The sequence below is a fragment of the Hydra viridissima genome, unplaced genomic scaffold (genome assembly GCF_058129835.1).
Source record: "Hydra viridissima isolate aposymbiotic clone 2 unplaced genomic scaffold, HvirCarnegie_v1 scaffold_1, whole genome shotgun sequence".
Taxonomy (NCBI): Eukaryota; Metazoa; Cnidaria; class Hydrozoa; order Anthoathecata; family Hydridae; genus Hydra; species Hydra viridissima.
The window spans coordinates 4,302,756-4,321,589 of NW_028324300.1; the positions used below are offsets into that span (position 1 = coordinate 4,302,756).

Genomic DNA, 18,834 nt, shown 5'->3' on the forward strand with positions numbered 1-18,834 from the left:
TTTAACACGATCATAAATTTTGAACGAAATAAGAATTTTTGATGAAATTTTATGATGGAACAAAAAAAGATGTGATTTTAGGAGATCTAGTTCTAAGAAGGAAAGCAACAAAGGGTTGGGCGGGATTGCGAAAGCTCTAATTACCTTAAATTTTACAAGTCATCTTCATTCGATACCAGTTTTAACATACTAAAAATTTGAGTAATTCCCATGCCTCTTAGCTACCTATCTTAAACAACAAATTTGCTGAGCACTCTCTTAAAATTCGTTAATTCTCCTCAGGCCCCTTTGTGAAAAAAGTTGTTTTTTTACATTGAGAGCATGTTCCTATGCAGCTTGTGCGGCAAAAAGCCAGAACAAAAGTGTACCCGTACGAAAATTCAGGTTTTTAAATTACTTTATAAATGAGAAAATGTCCGAATAAAAAATCGTTAGAATAGAAATAATTCATTTTTCTAAGCACCTAGATTTGAGTATCAAAGTGTTGTATAGTAAAAGTTTTGAAGCTCATCAAGTGTATATCCTACATCATCAAGTGTAGATCCTACATCATCAAGTGTAGATCCTACAAAACCTTTTACCAGTTAGCCAAAAAATTGAAATACAAACTTCACACTACCCACTTTTTGGTGCCAGGACATTATTTGGGAAAAACATTGTTTTAGTTCTTTTAACTTTTATACGTAAATTCCTTTGGCTCATTTCATATAGAGAAGTCATCTTGGTAAATTAATATTTTTCTTTACTTATTTCTCTTGGCGCATACGTACTAATAATTTTTATAGATTGTCTAGAAGGGCTAGAGTCATGAGCTTCTATACTAACAGACCTTACGAAAGTGTAAACTAGGGTTTGGAAGTTGGGAGCTTACACAATAATTTGGTACATTTCTTTGGTACATTTTTAAAGTTTAGTAAAAACATAAAAAAATTAACAATGGCAGAACAAGGCCTAGCATACTGTTGCAACAATGGTAGAAGAAAAGACTAGCATACAATAGAAAATTTCCATTAGCTAGAGATACAGGTGCAGCTTTAACTCATATATGTCATGGTTTAGTAGCCAGTACTAAACTTTTATTACAAAATTCTTTTAGATTTTTTAAGAGCAAAGTTCTAAGTCAATTTGAATTTTCTTTAATAGCTTTTCTTTTGTTGTTTTTTATTGTTTCTAGCTCTAGGCTTCCACTTAGAGACCGCCATGGCTAGAGTATATACATAGATATTTTCTAGTCCTACTTAACTGAGATCTCGCCATACCAATAGCAAAATTGTTAAGAGGACTAGCACTTCCTTAATATGTACGTAATATAAAAATTACAGAAACTTAAAAAACAAGCAAGATCTCGGAATTGAAACGAGCTCTTTTAATTTAGCCGCCCTGCAAAACTAGGAGAATATAAACGGCCCCTTAGAACTGTAAAGATAACAAAATTAAATACAAATTTTAATTATAAAAACTGTGTTTAATAATGTCCATTTAATCAACAAGTATGAAATCTAAACATTTTCTGCTACTAAAACTCATCGTCGCAAAATTTAGATTCCCTTGAATTACAATGCTTTAAATACGATGTTTTTTGCGAGCAAACGTTGAACTAAAGGAATCAGAGTTCATCAAACAACGAAATTAAGCTATAACATACTTTTCTGCTGTTTTAATTGAATTTTCTATTCTAGCTAATTCTATGCATCCTAATATTTATGAGAAGCTGGTTTTTTCATAAATTATTAACCATTTACCGGTTTCCTATTTTTCCGGTAAGGTTGCAGACCGGAGTAACATTTTCTTCTCTAATGACTTATTTTCGACCTCTCCTTCAAGGTGAGGAAATTTTTCGCAAGATTATTTATGGTATATGTATTAGTTTTGTTACGTATCAGCAGCAAATTATTATGCTTTTTATTCATCATGTATTTACACCGACGTTATCCATAATAAAGTAGAAATAAGTAATTACAATATGTATTCATAAAGAAATAGTTCAAGTTAAGATACTTTACGTATTCCGTAAAATTTTTGTTAGGTGCATAATAAAAAGACTTTAAGGAAGTACAGGAAAAGGTACTAAATCTTAATTTGACTTTTTAATACGAAGTCCATAAAGGATAGAGAGCAGATTTTCGTGCTAATAAGTTCAATTACTAGTATTTCTAGTTTCGTACCAATAAGTTCAGTTACTGATTTGTAAACTTTTTTTTACTATTAATACATAGTTAATGTAAGTTATCATGCTTAATTGTGTGTGTCTATATGTGTGTGAAATACTTTTTATTATCTTATCAGCAAGACAGCATAATATCTATTTCTAAAGACTATAAATCAATTTACTCCCTTAAATGTGAATATGTCTAGTATATATCAATTAGATATAGAGATGTCAAATCTTTTTTTTTTTTTCTAGAAAAATTTAATAACATACAAATAGTAAAAAAACATTTCTCCAAAACATGTCATCATTCCAGCAAGAAAAGTATGATCATGCATCATTTCTAGAAAAGAAAAAAGCAGAGATTCTTGCTCGAAAAAAAGGTGATACTGTTACAAATTCACCAGGACTTTCAGTAACTCAGTCTCCTAATACACCATTTATAAAATCTGAGAATGGAATTACCGTGCCTTTTGCAAATGATGGAAGTTTTTTAGAGAGGTTCAAAGCAATGCATAATCAGCCAAAATCTACTGGTTCTTCATCAACTTCTCATTCATCTTCTACACCTATAAAATCAATAGTTAAAACAGAAGGGTTAAGTTCATCAGCTACTACATCCATAAAGAGTTGTTATGAGCCTGCTAAACTTGCTTCAATATTTAAAGAAGAAGGTACAGTAGTTTTTTACTAAGATGAAATTTTAAAGTACTTAGTATATACTTGTTCTTTTTTAGTTGCATGGTTTAAATCATGCTTTGTTGCTCACATTGGTTGCATCAGAGTTACTAGTTGCATACAATAGAAGGAAAAAATAATGCAACACAACCATTTCAAATGTTTTAATATGCTCATAGTTAATATATGTTATACTTCCCTTATTCTTTTGAAGCACTTCCTTGCTACCTGAACGTGATGAAAGGTCTTTATGAGTTCTTGTTTAGCCAAGGAGTGTATATCAAGTGATTATGAGCTCGCTGAGGAGTTGGCCGAAAGAGTTGCGAGAGAAGGCCCTGATGCTGAGACCAAGGCAAAAATTCAATATCAGAAAGATCCTAGATACAGGTTAGTTTTGATTGACATATCTGTTTGTTTTCAAAATCCACAAAGATTAACCAAAATTCTACTTTGCCTAAAAAAATATTTCATTTACTAAAAGCAAAATTTATAAAAATTTACAGAGAAGTTTAATCTTAAAAAGTTTAATTATAATGCCTAAATTGTATGCTTTATATCCTACAATATCTTCCTCCCCTTCCCTTAAGTGGTATATTTTTATGAACTAAAATATACATATTTAAGGTCCCCACTTTTACAAATTGTACTCAAGAGAAGGGGCCTTAAAAGTTGAGCTAAAGTTAAGATTTTTTTCCTATGTACTCCAAATGAAATGATTGGGATGTTCATTTTGTTTAAAAGTGGATTGATTAGACCAGACAGAAATCATACCAAGTTTGTAGAGATCAATTGGTATTTAAATTTGACAGTTTCTCCATAGATGAAAATGCATCTTTGCAGTAAAGAGATATTTTTGCACTTAATAAACTATATAAAAAATATAAATTTTAGTAACAAGAAAAAAAACATATATTAAACAAACATAACTTGATTTAGACAAAAAAAAAAATTTTTTTTTCCTGAAAAGTTGGTAAAATTATAACTCAGCAATATTATACTCAGTGAAAATGTTCAAAGTTATGAAATAATAAAATTGGAAATCATGCTTTGCCTGGAAATCATGCTTTGTAAGTATTCAACTTTTTTTGCTCTGTCTTTTTTACTTTTTGTGACTCTCTGAATTGGTCTCTACTTTGAATGGTCAAGAGGATATCCTGTCTGCCTCTTCATTGTGAACAGAATCAGCAAACTCTGGTTTGTATCAGAGTTTGCTAATTTTTGCTAAATTCAAGCTTGTGTTTGACTGCTTGTTCAGAGCGGTTATTGACCACATATAGCTGCCTAATTAAATCAAATAAGGTTTTAAATTGGTCAACAAAGCCCCAGAAAGATGCAGGGCAGTTCAGCCAAAGTTTTGTCCTTACTTAGATTTAATGATTTTTGTCCTTACTTAAATTTGATGAACTGAAAACTTGAGTTCTTGCCAAGTGTAACAAAGTTTTGGAAACTAGTCCCTGAAGAGGGACTAATTTCCAAAACTTTTACATCAGAAATTTTATGTTTACACTTGGAAAAAACCCCTGCATTTTAACAGTGTGTTGGGATTCCAAGCAATTGAAACAACTTCTTTAAGTTGGTTATACAAAATTGTTCAAGACTTCAGGTGCTAAGAAATGCTTCTGACTTTACATTGGGCCAAAAAGGCTTATTGTAAAGTTAGAAGCATTTCTTAGCTTGAGGATTGATTTTACATAAATTGTTGCTTATCACATGAAAAATAAACAAATATGTATTATTTTTACAAATGTAGAATGACTTTACTTCCCAAAAAAAAAGTTTTTAAATTAAAACTTTTCATTTCAGCTTCCTGTTTGATCCAACACATCAAGTGGCAAAGTTCTTTAAAGCCGAAGTGAAGAAACTTAAAAATGAGCTTGATACTGCACTATCCACTTCAACTCGTAAGAGGCGTTGGGATGATTCAGACAAAAATCCAAATCCAGTAGCATCAACTTTACCAGTTGGACAGAATATTCCTGCAGGTTCTTCAGCAACATCTTTGACCAACATAAACCCTGAATCAGAATTTGAGAAAGCTAAGGCTCTTATCAGAGCAAAAGCAGCTGCTCTTATGGGAGGTGCTCCTCTTGTTGACACTGAAGAAGAAAAAAAAAGAGCAAAGGCCATAGAAGAACAGAAAATGGTATTATTGTTATATATATATATATATATATATATATATATATATATATATATATATATATATATATATATATATATTGTTGCTCAAAAAATTGTAGGTAATATCTTTAAAAAATGCTATTAATAAATCTTATGTTTAATAGTAATTATAGCAGTAATAACAGTGATAATAATATAAATGATGATGATGATGATGATGATGATGATGATGATGATGATGATGATGATGATGATGATGATGATGATGATGATGATGATGATGATGATGATGATGATGATGATGATGATGATGATGATGATGATGATGATGATGATGATGATGATGATGATATTTATAACATCATGATCATTACAGTTAGTAATAGTACTAATAGTAATAGTAATGATGATGATGATAATAATAAATTTCAAAAATCTAAAAATTTAAAGCATTTATTCTTTACTAATTTTTCAGATGAACTCTATATATGAGAAGGTGATTCAGCAACAAGTTTTACTTGCTATGGAGGCATCAAAGAAAAGAGAATCAGATAAACCAAAATATGAATATGATTCTGATGAAGAAACTGAAGGTGGAACATGGGAACATAAAAAGCGGCATCAAGAAATGATGAAGACACTAGGTAGGAGTAATAAGAAATTATTTATCTTGATTTTTTTTTGCTATCTGTAAACAAAAAGAAAGATTCACATGCATGAGTAAATAAACATGTATAGTATTTGTGTTTATGTCCTAAATTTATTAGAATGGGCAAGGGATCTTACTGAGAACGCCAAAGGCAAACATCATCTCTCTGATTTTCTTCCACCTGAGGAACTTGAGAAGTTTCTGGAAAAAGTAAAAGCTGTCAAGGAAGGGAGAGAGGCTGATTTTTCTGATTATGCAAAATTCAAAATACAAGAAGATAATATTGGTTTTAAAATGCTGCAAAAAGCTGGATGGAAAGAGGGAGAGGGTTTAGGCTCCAAAGGTGATGGAATTGTTCAACCAATAAATAAGTATCTAGTTTTTCTTTCCTTTATTTTTATTTGATATATTCGCATTTGAGTTTTGATCTTTAAGAACGTTTAGCTAGCTAGCTATACTTATATTACTTTAGAGGTAAAGTTTCTTTCGACCAGTCTGGAATAGGAGTAGAAAAAGTAAACGAAGTCAAACAAGATGATGACGATTTTGAGGTTTACAGAAAACGCATGATGCTTGCCTATAAATTCAGACCTAATCCGTTGGTAGGTTTTCTAAAACTTCTCCATCTATTTTTAAAAATTCTTTTAATATCATTTTTACATGTTTCTTACTTTTGTTATGTTTTAGAACAATCCTCGGCGACCTTATTATTCTTAAATAAACTTTTGCTCGTTTTCGAACACGCCTTGATTACTATGTTGCCATGGATTTTTCTAATGTGCTGTGTAACTCTATTAGTTTATATATAATATGGTGTAGTTCGAATAAGAAATCTGTATATAACATTTTTTATTTACTTGCACCTCGTTCTCAGAGATTCCTATTGTATCAAAAACAAAATCTTGATAAATCCTTTTCATTGAAATAAACTGACACAATCGCATTTTTAGTTATCTATGAAATATATTTATGAAATTTTTCTCTGGAATTTTTTCAGAATTTTAAAAGTTTTCTGTAAATGTTGGAAAGATTTAAAATTTGGATAAAAGAAAAAAGGGATAAGAAAGGTTGTAACGTTTTACGTGTTGAAACTCTTTCTCTTACCCTAAACAATAGTCGTCGAAAATCTACGATGCAAATATGTTGGTATAATATCGATCTTATTTAAAAGTTCTATAAATATTCTAAATGAGAAAAATGCATTGACATTATACCGACACATGACATTGACATTATGCCGACATGTAGTTTCTTGGTGACAGTCATTTGTTTGTGCGTCTGTGTGAATCACGTTGATGCCTTCTAATGAATAAAGCAGAGTTTCCTTCATAATACGTCAAGAAGGAAGTTATTACCAATGATATATGTTAACTAGATATCTAATTCGCACTTCCGCAGTGAAGCAAGTTTTTTGCCAACCAAGTCCACAAGGCAGTTGATCAGGTTTTCTTTGTATTGAGGATGACCAGAAGAACGTTTAAATGTTTGCCAATTATGCTTGAATTCATGGTGCAGAGCCTCTGTTCCTTGTTCACTGAAGATTCCTAGAGAGCACTTTTACCGGTTGATGAAATGTCTAATGTGGTGGAAAACTGCATGGACCTTGGGTGGAATTGAAACTGCTGTGAGAGCAACATGATTTTTTGGAATCATGGAAACTTTGAATTTTTTCTGAATATTTGTGTTCCAAATTATTGTCAAAACAAGACTCAACAGCAGCATTGAACTTTTGGAAAGTATCAACATAGCTACTCTTTGGTGCCTAATAGAAGGGGGAGTTGGAATAAGCGGGGGGGTCGGAAATATCACTAAAACTTAATAAGCAGGGGGGCTGGAATAAGCGGGGGGGGGGGATTGGAAAATTTCAATTTTTTTTAAATACTTAAAGCAATAACTAAGTAATGTTTTTGTTAATTATCAATATATATATTAGTTTCTGAAAACAAGTAAATATATAATAAAGAAATACTTAAGTCCAAAGAAGAAATATCAATAGAAGTCCAGTTCAAATAAGTTTCTCTCTTTACATATTTTGTAAAATATCAAATATGTTACCCTCGTACTCTTGCTCAACATCGATATTTTTCCAAGATCCATTTTTTCTACGTTACTATATTGGCTTCTTTCTGTCCTTTTAAAAATTCTTTCCGTAGTCGCCATTTCGTTCTTACACTCTGATATTACAACGTATACAAGTAAATAAGTACTGTCAATGATATGACGTGACGATAGAAAGAAGAAAATTTCATTTTTTAATGAATAATGACGTAACGATAGAAAGAAGAAAATTTCTTTTTTAATGAATAATGACGTAACGATAGAAAGAAGAAAATAGAACGTTCTTTTTTTTTAAAACAAAGTTTTTTGAACAAAATATATTACGTAGTGTAAGTAAGTAGTGAAAAAGAAAATTTTTATAAAAAATTGTCTTGTCTTTGATGGAATTTTTTCTAAAATTTATTAGAGGGGGGGGGGGGGGTTGGAATAAGAATGTCCTGGGTGGAAAATTTTTGAAAAATTAATTAGCGGGGGGGGGGGGGACGTCTATTAGGCACCAAAGAGTAAACACCACTGATCTCAAAATATAACTGGATAGCGTATACGAAAAAATTTTTTGAAGCCAGTTTTGGCCTCCCAAGATGGCGGCGGAATTAAGGAATGGTGATATAAAAATTAAGAAACTGATGATAATCAAGTTTTATATCTTAAGCTCAAATATTGATAAATATATAATTTTCTAATAAAAATCTAGTTTTTTTGTTTAACATAAGATTTTATTCATAAAAATAACGGAATATTACATATTTACAAAAATTTCAAATATAAATATTTTTTTATTTAACAAAACATATTCTTACAATAAGTTGCTCTATATTAACTTTCAGATTTTCGTTTTTTAGAATAGATATAATAAAATAAAAATTCTCAGTAAAACTAAGTATAAATTTTAATTTTAATTTGCTTTAATTTAGTTTGTTTAGTAAAAGTAAAGAAAAAGTATTTGTTTGCTTGTGCAGAAATCTCAAGTTTCAAATAGTTAGCATTTGTTATATAATTTATGTACCTTTTAGTTCTTAACTACCCAATGCTGTGTGCTAGAAGGTTAATAACACAACAGCATGGTAGGCAGCTGATTTTATTTTTAAGATAAAATGTTTTTTAGGCATTAGTTCATCAGATAGGCACTGAAAAATTATAAATGCTGCATGAACTATTAGCTGAGCGCTGTGATTACACACAACTCAGAGGTTCCTTCTAGAGTTATTATATATATATATATATATATATATATATATATATATATATATATATATATATATATATATATATATATATATATATATATATCATAAAAATATTTTTGATTGGTTTTTGAATAGGATAAGTTTTGTTAATTGCTTTCTAAGCTTTTTTCCAGTTATTTTGGCAGTTTGTTTTTTACCCAGGTGATAAAGATATATATTTGCATAGTTTTCTGAAATAAGCTTAATCAGTGCAAATAAATGGTTATCAGTTATAGCTGAGTCAAACATATGAGATGTTTGTTCATTAAATATTTTTGAGTAATCAACTGATCTCAAAACAGCACCAGAAATGGCATTTTGAATTCCTATTTCATTTGGAAGGTTGCCATTTATTGAGGCAAGCAACCTTTGGAAACATCTTTCAGTTTCTTCGCATATGATAGTAACACTTTTAGTTGGTTTAATTAACCCTCCTCTGTCTTTGAATTTTAAAAAACTGGTTTATTCGAAATGATAAGAAAGTACTAATCCATTCCAACATTTAATGCAGATAGTTTATTGTAAATTTACGTATCATAAATTTTTTGATAAGATACATAATGTTGATAATGCTTGATAACATACAAAATATATGTTATCAAAACATTCCCTTAATGATTTATTTTGAATAACAAGTTAAAAACAATTGACTGAACTATTGAGAGCTGAAATATTACAAAGAATAATATATAAGTAAAATAACATATTAAAAAATAATATTTTGTACTTAATATTTTTATTAAATACTATATCTATTAATTACATATATGTATTAAATAATCCTAGAAGGAACCCCTGAGTTGTGTGTACTCACAGCACTCAGCTAATAGTTCATGCAGCATGTACATATCTGGTATCTTGCTACAAAAATTGAAAATATAAAATTTGTCAAAATTGTAAGTAGACACCACTGCCGCTTACCATACAGTCATGTTATTAACCTTCTAGCACACTGCATTGGGTAACTAAGAACTAAAAGGTACATAGATTGTGCATAAATATTATTTAATCGTAAAGTAAATATTTAATCGTAAAGTATCGAATATTTTGTACCTTAGTATCAAAATAATTACTTTAATTGTCAGATTTTTTTAGAAATCATTTCATTTCTTTAAAGTCATTAAAACTTTGTTTCATAGTCTAGTTTTTCTTTCAAAACTCTATTTATTTTCTTTAATATTTCTGTAAAAAGCCTTATAAAATGTACATCGATCACCGCTAGGAGCTCCGATCGCCGCCATCTTGGGAGGCCAATTTTGGCTTCAAATTTTTTTGAAAAAGGCAATTGAATACGCTATCCAGTTATATTTTGAGATCAGTGGTAAACACTCTAAATGCAGGTTCACTTTCTGCAAGTTGTTGGAGCAAATGAATTTTTTTCAGTAACTTTCTGCATTCTGGAAATATATATATACGGTAGCGTGCCAAAGTTTATAAACAGCTAAAATTTTCAAGTTTTTTTATCACAACTTTTTGAATTTTTACTGAAAATAAATGAAACTTTTAACAATTGTTCCTATAATGTGATTACACAGTATAATTTACCCAAAAAAATGATAACTTGTAACAGAAGGAAGAAATTCAAATTTTGAAAAACTTGAAAATTTTTTGATAGAATTTGTATGGTGCGTCAGATTGTCTTGCTGGAAAATCCAATCATAAGGCATTTTGTCCTCTCCATGTGGCAACATAACATTCTTGATTACATCTAAATATACATTCTGATCCATTATGCCTTCAATACAATGAAGTGGACCAATAGAATGACAACTGAAAGATCATCAAACCATTACATTGTCACCACCATGTTTAACTGTTGGCTTTTGATGCTTACGAACAAGTCTTTCATCTTTCGGACGTCTCATGTCTTACTTGATACTATTGCTTCCAAACATACAAAACTTTGATTCGTCACTAAATAAGATTTTTGCCCATTCTTTTGAAGTCCAATACAAATGATCTTTTGCAAGTTTCATTTGGGCTGAGCTATTATTTAATATTACTGGTTTCTTGGTAGGACAATGACCAAACAAGTGACGCAGGCGACAATTTGTAGTATCTACGCTACACTTAACGACATAATTCTTGCTCAAAATGCTAATTATACGATAGTACTTCTGCGGGGATCTTGTTTTGATTTTCTTACCAAAGTTCTGTCTTGATGTTCTGAAGTTATCTTTGGCCTGCCTGAACGATGCTTGTTTTCAAGTGTCTTTTGGTCTCTATATCTCTTAACTAGTACGCTAATTGTTGATTTAGCCACATCATAAAGCTTAGAAATTTGCTAATAAGGAATCTTCTTCTCTACAGCACGTATTATTAAATTTTTCTTTTCTCTTCACGATTCTTTGATTTTCGCATTATTAAGTTAAATATTATATTCAGTAAAATAATTTTCATATAGATATATTTTTCTTCATCAAATTTTGATTTTCTTAATGGGGCATGAAATTGATTATAAACTTTTGTACGTGATGTTTTCAATAAAATTTGAATTTCTACCTTCCATTACAAGTTATCATTTTTTTAAATAAATCATACTATATAATCACATTATACGAACAATTGTTAAAAATTTCATTCAATTTCAGTCAAAAAGTCATGACAAAAAAACTTGAAAATTTTAGCTGTTTATAAACTGAATTTTATCAGTCGTAAAATAAATACTTTAAATAATTGTATTAATGAATTTATATTTATTGTAAAAGGAATTTAATTCGAAATTAAAGTAAACAAAATCTAAAACCCCTTAAATCTGTTGATAGATAGAAAGAAATAATAATTATAACTAACGAGAATGCCGTTTGCTCCTGATACTACCGAGTTTAAGGTAGTGATTATCCGAATTTTTCTTCTGTCAGTGCAAGTTGTTAAACTATAGTAAGAGCTTTTATTAAAACAAATAAATTTTAAAATAGGTCATACTTTAAAGCTGCTATAGCAAGATAAGAATTTGTAATAAACGATGAAATACAGAAAAAGTCAAAAATTTCAGATAATGGGAATCAGTTTTTTTGTCTAAGCAGTGAATGCAATTTTCGGTCCTATTACGTTTTTTTTTTGCTTTCGGTCTTAAAATCTTTTGATCTGAAAAAATTTTTTTTCTAGAGTTAACCAGTATTATTTCGTGGTCAGGACGTTTTCGTTATTTGGTTTCTAAAATGAATTTATGTTTTCGACGGTAGAACTGAGCACAAGAGATAATGCCCTTCTGAAGTGATACGATAAGATCAAAGTTCCTCTGGTGCAAGTAAAAGATTACTAAATATCTTCACTTCATGTAAATAATTTAATGCACCTGTTTTTTTTTATGGTTACCACTGAAGCTTGTTAAAAGCGTAGTTGTTTAAAACACATTTCAAAGTTGGCAAAAAAATTCAGAGAGCAGAGACAAAGAAATTAAAGAAAGGCTTAATCTAACGTATTGCAATCTCTTAGAGTACACCCATTTTTAATAATGGATTCCTTTCTTATATAGTTTAATAACCTTAGAGCCAAACGCGAGAATCTAACTAAAAAATATTAGTTGTTCAGAATCGGAATAAAAAGTTCGGTTCAAAAAAATTAATAAACCTACTTTTAAAATATAATAAATAAAAGAATTAGAGAAATAGTATCGGTTCTATGGTGTAATGGTTAGCACTCTGGACTTTGAATCCAGCGATCCGAGTTCAAATCTCGGTAGGACCTTCTCTTTTAATTTTATCTTTGCTTTTTTAACTTATACCGCACAGTGACTCAGATTAATCTAAAAACGGCAAAAAGTCCGAAAAAAAAAGTGAAAACTTTATCGTTTTTAGACTTGAAATGTTATAGTAAACTACTTTTTGATCTAAAGTTAACTTGAAATAACTCCATAGATATTATTGTGTAATCTTAAAGGCATATATGTGTAAAAAGTTAAAGTTATCACCATAAAATTATAAAAATTTAAGGTATGTTTTTCTTGTAAGCAACCTTATTTTCCACCTCTTTACAAAACTTTATTATTATTTTTGTTAAAGTACTGAGTGCTTAGATATTAAAAATTTATTTGCTTTTCTTTTTTTTTTTTTTTAGATTTAAAAAACAGGTTTTTTTAAATTTTGCTTTAGAAAATTGAAATTTTAATGCACAATTTCAAGCATAAGTGCTAGCTAAAAAAAGTTCCACATTGTTCCACGCATGGCCGTCGAGAGAGGAGGGTGGATGGGGAAGAGTCCCGGGGCCCCGCTTGTGTAAAAACAATTTTTTAAAATAATTTTTAAAAGATTTAAATAGTTTTAACTTTTAAAAGATTTAATTAACTTTCATTTTTAATTTTTAATGACCAGAGAACGCTTCTATACAGGGGTGGGCTGGAGCCGGCTCGGTCCGGCTCGCGCGAGCCGGTTGATAAAACTTTTGAAACTCGGCGAGCTGCTTGTTAAATTGACCCTAAAACCAAAAATAAGCCATTTTAATTGTATGTTTATGCAAAATAAATATTTAATATATATTTTAATAATTTCAATAAATTTTTTGTTTTGTTATTTTGTGCAATGAATGTTTTGTTTTGTTATATATATTTTATACTGTACAAAAATTAATGAAGACAATGTACGCATTTGCCGTTTTTTTTTTTTTTTGAAATAATAGCGAGTTGGTTGTTCAAAATTTGGCAGCCCACCCCTGCTTCTATAGATCCTGGGTATGTAATTGATCATAATGAGGGCCCCTTAAAAAAACCTCCCCAGGGCCCGAAACTTCTCTCGGTGGCTATGGTTCCACGTTCAATTTTAGTGAAGCAAAACCATAAACTATAGCCAAATAAACCGTGCAGTATTTGCTGCGATATCCTGTGCCTTAGGAGATATTTTAAATAGGTTCATGCATAGCTTTTTCAAATGCAACACCCCTCTCTCCCTCTTTGATTTAAAAAAGCAGTTTTCGGACGTTTGTAATAAACAGTCTAGTATTTACTTTTTATTTTGAAAATTAAAAAATCTTCTTAAGTCTGATCATAATAATACTTGCTTGATAAAGAAATGAAGCTTTAAAAGTGAAATTAAAAGGTTGGATCTGTTTTTTAAAATTCGCGAGTTTGAAGCAAATAACAAAGCACTTCCTGAAATTCTTATCGAATTTATCAAAACTTCCAAAATAATTCCTAAAGATAAACTTGGTGAGCAAAATTGTACAGATTTTAGCGCTACTGCAGTCTCTCATACAAAAACCCCCACCCATCCCCAACAAAAAAAAACGGATTTTTTCATAGCTACATAAAATTGCCCAAGATAAATATCCTTTAACGACTTTTTTTTAACGTAAAAACCATGTTATTAATGTGTTGCTTTTGTAAGCTAAAAGATCATTTTTAAAATGGCGAATATTAGGGTTTTTAGTAGGATTTTCAAAAACTTTGATTTTGAATTAGAGCACTTTCCATTGATTTTCAGGTCTATATTTTTATATTTTTTTGAATCAGCATAAAATTTTCTATAATAATCAATCATAAAAAAAAAAAAAAAAGTCGGTGGGGTGGGTGGGAGAAACTGCATTAGCGCCCAGATTTTTATTTCGAAAGTAAAAAGTAAGCTTAAAAAATATGGTAGGAACTATGAAAAGTTTTTAATGTATAAAAATAGTTTGCGAGGAAAAAATCTCATCGATTACGATGTATCTTCTCATCATAGACCAGGAAGACCAATTAAGGGATGGGAAGGTCTTTGTTAGGTTTGAAATGATAATCGCTAAGCAACTTGCAACTGTTGGCAACAGCCAACATAGTAATTTATTAATTGCTTGTACAGAAACCTCAAATTTCAAATAAGTAGCATTAGCTATATAAAATATTATATATTTGTTATGCACCTTTTAGTTCTGAACAACCCAATGCTGTGTACTAGAAGGTTTATAACACAGCTGCACGGGAGGCAGGTGAGTTTCTTTTTAAGATAAAATATTTTGGTAACTTGGCATCGTGATAAAATTATTTAATTTTTGTATAACTGTAGTCATAATATATAACAGTAAGTATAACAGTACAGAATAATATAGGTAAAAAAAATATAGTAGATGATTTAAATATTTCTATATTCAAAAATTTATTAAACAATAAATTTTGAAATTTTTTAAAGGTGTTTTTACATGCATTTACATCATAAACTAGGAGTGATTAACTTAGATGCAGGAAAACCTGTTTTACTGTTTTTCATATTTTGTGCAAAAATTATACTTTGGACCTGTTTCTAATTCAGCCAAGTAGTATTATTTTTCAGCGCTTTAAAAAATAGTTACATGGTCAATAGTAAAACATGGACGTTGTACCTTTGACCAAGGTATGTTGTTCCTTTAACCATTACATTATTACTAAAAAATCATTGATTTTTTGGACTTCAGTTCTTGCAATCTTGGGAAGATTAGTGTACCAAGGGTCATTTTGTATCTAAGGCCACTCCAATTTATTTCTAAAATATCAAGTTTTAATTAAGGAACTCAGTCAGTAGATTGGTAATACCAATTTCCTTTTTTTTTAATCCTGTTTTAAGTCTCGAAGGATCATGCCGCGGCAACGGAAGTTATTTACATTTTATTCAATAAAAGGTGCATAATTTTAGATGCATAAAAGATGTGCAATATACATCTATTTTATTTACTTTTTATCAAATAAAAATCATCTAAAACACGTCTATAAGATAGACGTCTATTTAGCGTTCATTCACGACGTGAATTCAGACGTTTAGACCAGTTTTTAGACCAGTTTTTAGATGTATATTAGATGCATTATAGATATCTTTTTGGCTGCTCGGTTGCAATTTTGCTTTACATAAATATTTTTTGACATCACCCATTTTATTTCGATTTCGTCACATTTTTTTTTAGTAGGATGCGATTTGCATAGGACAGCTAGGGTTGAATTGTACAAAATATGTTTTATTATAGCTGTTATTATCATTTTAGAAAAAAAGACTATGAAACTTAAGAAAAAAAAAACTATGATTCTTTAACTTGTTATACGAGTTGGTGGCCTTGTTACGATTAGTTCATTTCTAATTGTACCAAGGGTCACTGATTTTAAAACCCTTTTACTTGACATAGTTTTATATTTTAAGTAATTATATCGATATCAATAAGTTTGTAACAAATGGTTTAAATTTATAAAACAAATTGTAACAAATGGTTTAATGATATTAAACATAGAAACCTATTAAAACTCAACCACAACTATCTTTAGTTGCCATATTCATTTAAATATGACCATAATACTTGAGTGAAACATTTTAATGCAGATGATGAAAAATACAAAATCAAAAGAATATTTTAGATTAAGTAATACTACTGTACAGTAAAAGATATTAAACCAAAATCAAACAAAAGATAATGACGGTTAGATGATCTGTGACCAACAAATGGTGGTTGAACTTTCATTTTAATATCTTCAATTCCAAGTCAAAAATATTGTCATCTCGTGTAAATTTATTGTCTTCTTTGTTCTTAAGTTACTTAATTTTTTAAACAAAACCAACAACTTCAATAACTTCTGCCACATAATGTCAACAGTATTTCTTTCCATTCTCAAATTTCATGAAACAACTTCACTTTTCTTTTTTGCTTTTTCTTATTTGTTACTAAGTATATTTGCTACAAAATCAGTTTCATCATAACTTTCACCGTTTAAACTTGTGTAAGACTGCAGATTAAAAATGATCTGTTTTGATATTGGTTTTATTTGTCTTGAGGAGGTTTTTTTGACATTTTAGTTGTTAGATTTTAAATATAAAACAACTTTCATTTCAGGTGAATTAGTTAAAGTGCGTGATTCTCCCTTACACCTTTTGTAATAGTTGTCTTTCCTAATTTGGGTTTTGGGTAGGTTGTACTATTTTAGGTGAAACAATTGATGTTGGTGGTTAATTACTAGGAGTGGTTTTAACTTTAATGTCATTAAAAACTCAATTTTCAATATCCACAATTGGCTTATCAGCAAAACTAGCAGATTATTGGCTTATCAGCAAAACAAGAAATAAATTTGAGTAAAGATATTTTCATTAAAGTGAAAAAACCCAGTGCATTTAAAATTGTTAATCATATATTATTAATCATATATTCTCATACTTTTGTACCAATAAATTTGGTACAAAAGTATGAGAATAAACTTGACCAACAAGGTAAGATATGTCATAAATTGTAACTGATTTAACAGCATTTCCTGGAGATATCATTCAATACTTCATGTTGCAAAAAAATTTTAAATTGGGGTTGCATTTTGTGGGTTGTGTGAGGATGAAACGTCATTAAAATTATGTCTGACTCAATAATAGAAATGTTCAATTGAATTTCATGGTTATTCGTTAATAAAAGAATTGTTTTTTTAATTTAAGGTTGTACATTAGGAGGAGCACCATTCAGCATGTATTCCTTAAAATTAGCACATGGAAATACAAGTAATGGTGGGATGATATTTCCAGTAGTATTAATGGCTGTAATCATTGTTGTATTGTTGTTTCATTCTGCACTTTAGTCACACTTCCTGCTTGTTTTTTTGCCTTTCGAATCTATGATTTTTGGAAAAACTGTGAAAAAATTCTGTTGCATCACAGTTCCAAATGTTTGATGGTTCAAAATGATAACATATTGAAATATTACTTTTATGTAAATTATAACTTTTATATAAATTGTAACTTTTATATAAGTCTTATGGTTTCTTTATTGAATACAAAAGATCTACCGAGACACGTTGGCTATGGTTTGCTTAGAAATAACTTATCATTACATCTTCTGAAAAAAAAAACCAACCTATCACATTTTAAACAAAATATACTTATAGAAATGATTATATAATTTTCTACTCTTACTTCCTTATAGCTGTTTAGAAATTAATCAAAGTTATACAATCAATCAGATTATTAAGGTGCAACAGCTGCCAACTAACTTAATCATCAAACTGATCATCAGGTAATTATACATAAGTACATGAATTTTAGAATAACTTTCATAAAACTACCCTCCTAAAGTTCGCAAAATATCAAAGCACAATATGGACCAGTCAAAGGTCCTACTCTGTTCTAATGTACACGAGATGTGTTTCTTTAACAATTATCATTTCAATCCCCAGAGGAGTTCTCATCGACCAATTTTTCAAATGGCACTACATGTTTTTTTAAAAAGATAATAGTAGGCCAACAGGACGAAGTGACTAAAGGTGCAACGCGGTCAAAGGTGCAACAAGTTCCCCTATCATGCATTTTTTGATAACATTCATAATGTATGTTATCAATAAATTCCTTTAATAATTTTAAGCCATTTTGAATAACTAGTCAAAAGCAATTGAACAAATTATTGAGAATTTGACAAAAAATATATATACACTGTTCGCCGCCACCTTGAGATGCCAATTTTGGCTTCAACTTTTTTTGAAAAAAAAACAAAAAAACAATAGAATGCGCTATCCAGTATTATTTTGAGATCAGTCACTTCAAATCGCTAAAATTCACCATCTTGAATAATGGTATTTCTTTTTTGTTACAGAAAAATTTTTTCGTATAGGAAAATAAAAACCAGGTTATAAATACTTTTAAAAGCTATCTTTTAAAAGTTATAGATTTTTATAGACTTTTATAGACATTTAATAGTTACAGGTTATAAATACTTTTAAAAGTTATCTTTTAAAAGTATTAATAACCTGGTTTTTTATTTTTCTATAATAAAGATTTCGAATAATAGAATAAGGGAATTCGATCGTGTTTATCACACCAATTTGTTTTAATTGGATTCTTACTTTGTTGTCTAGAATATCTTTTGGAGTTTTTATGGAATAAGTTTGAAAATTCTTTTATTGATTACATGCTGCAATGAACTTTAAAACAAAATTGTTTATATTAAAAATACACATACTTAGAACTATTGACTTTCTTTTGATGCTTCAAGTTAACTCCCCGTGAAAATTTAATTTTTTTATGCCTATCATATAAAAAGGAATGTTTAAGAAAGTT

At 29.5% G+C, this 18,834-nt stretch overlaps 1 protein-coding gene and 1 non-coding gene across 3 annotated transcripts; both read left to right on the top strand.

Annotated features, from left to right (window-relative positions):
* The first annotated feature begins 1,884 nt into the window (after window positions 1–1,884).
* On the top strand, window positions 1,885–6,540 carry LOC145187889 (SURP and G-patch domain-containing protein 1-like). 2 transcript variants are annotated; one of them, XM_090072436.1, is made up of 8 exons: window positions 1,885–2,064; window positions 2,405–2,823; window positions 3,094–3,214; window positions 4,631–4,970; window positions 5,424–5,592; window positions 5,716–5,968; window positions 6,070–6,199; window positions 6,285–6,540. In XM_090072436.1, exons 2-8 carry the CDS (start codon window positions 2,451–2,453, stop codon window positions 6,312–6,314), a joined length of 1,416 nt encoding a protein of 471 aa, XP_089928562.1. In that variant the 5' UTR covers window positions 1,885–2,064; window positions 2,405–2,450; the 3' UTR covers window positions 6,315–6,540. The 2 variants fall into 2 exon arrangements, with proteins under 2 accessions (XP_089928562.1, XP_089928566.1); XM_090072440.1 differs by lacking the exon at window positions 1,885–2,064 and having other exon boundaries at window positions 3,042–3,214.
* A 5,959-nt stretch (window positions 6,541–12,499) lies between these two features.
* Window positions 12,500–12,571, top strand: Trnaq-uug (transfer RNA glutamine (anticodon UUG)). The gene has a single exon. It is a non-coding gene; the product is annotated as a tRNA-Gln (tRNA).
* The last annotated feature ends 6,263 nt before the right edge of the window (window positions 12,572–18,834 follow it).

Coding starts and splice junctions, on each gene's coding strand:
- LOC145187889 (XM_090072436.1), top strand. CDS start 2,451: ATGTCATCATTCCAGCAAGAAAAGTATGATCATGCATCATTTCTAGAA. Junction 5,969..6,069: donor ATTGTTCAACCAATAAATAA/GTATCTAGTTTT, acceptor ATATTACTTTAG/AGGTAAAGTTTCTTTCGACC. Junction 6,200..6,284: donor AATTCAGACCTAATCCGTTG/GTAGGTTTTCTA, acceptor GTTATGTTTTAG/AACAATCCTCGGCGACCTTA.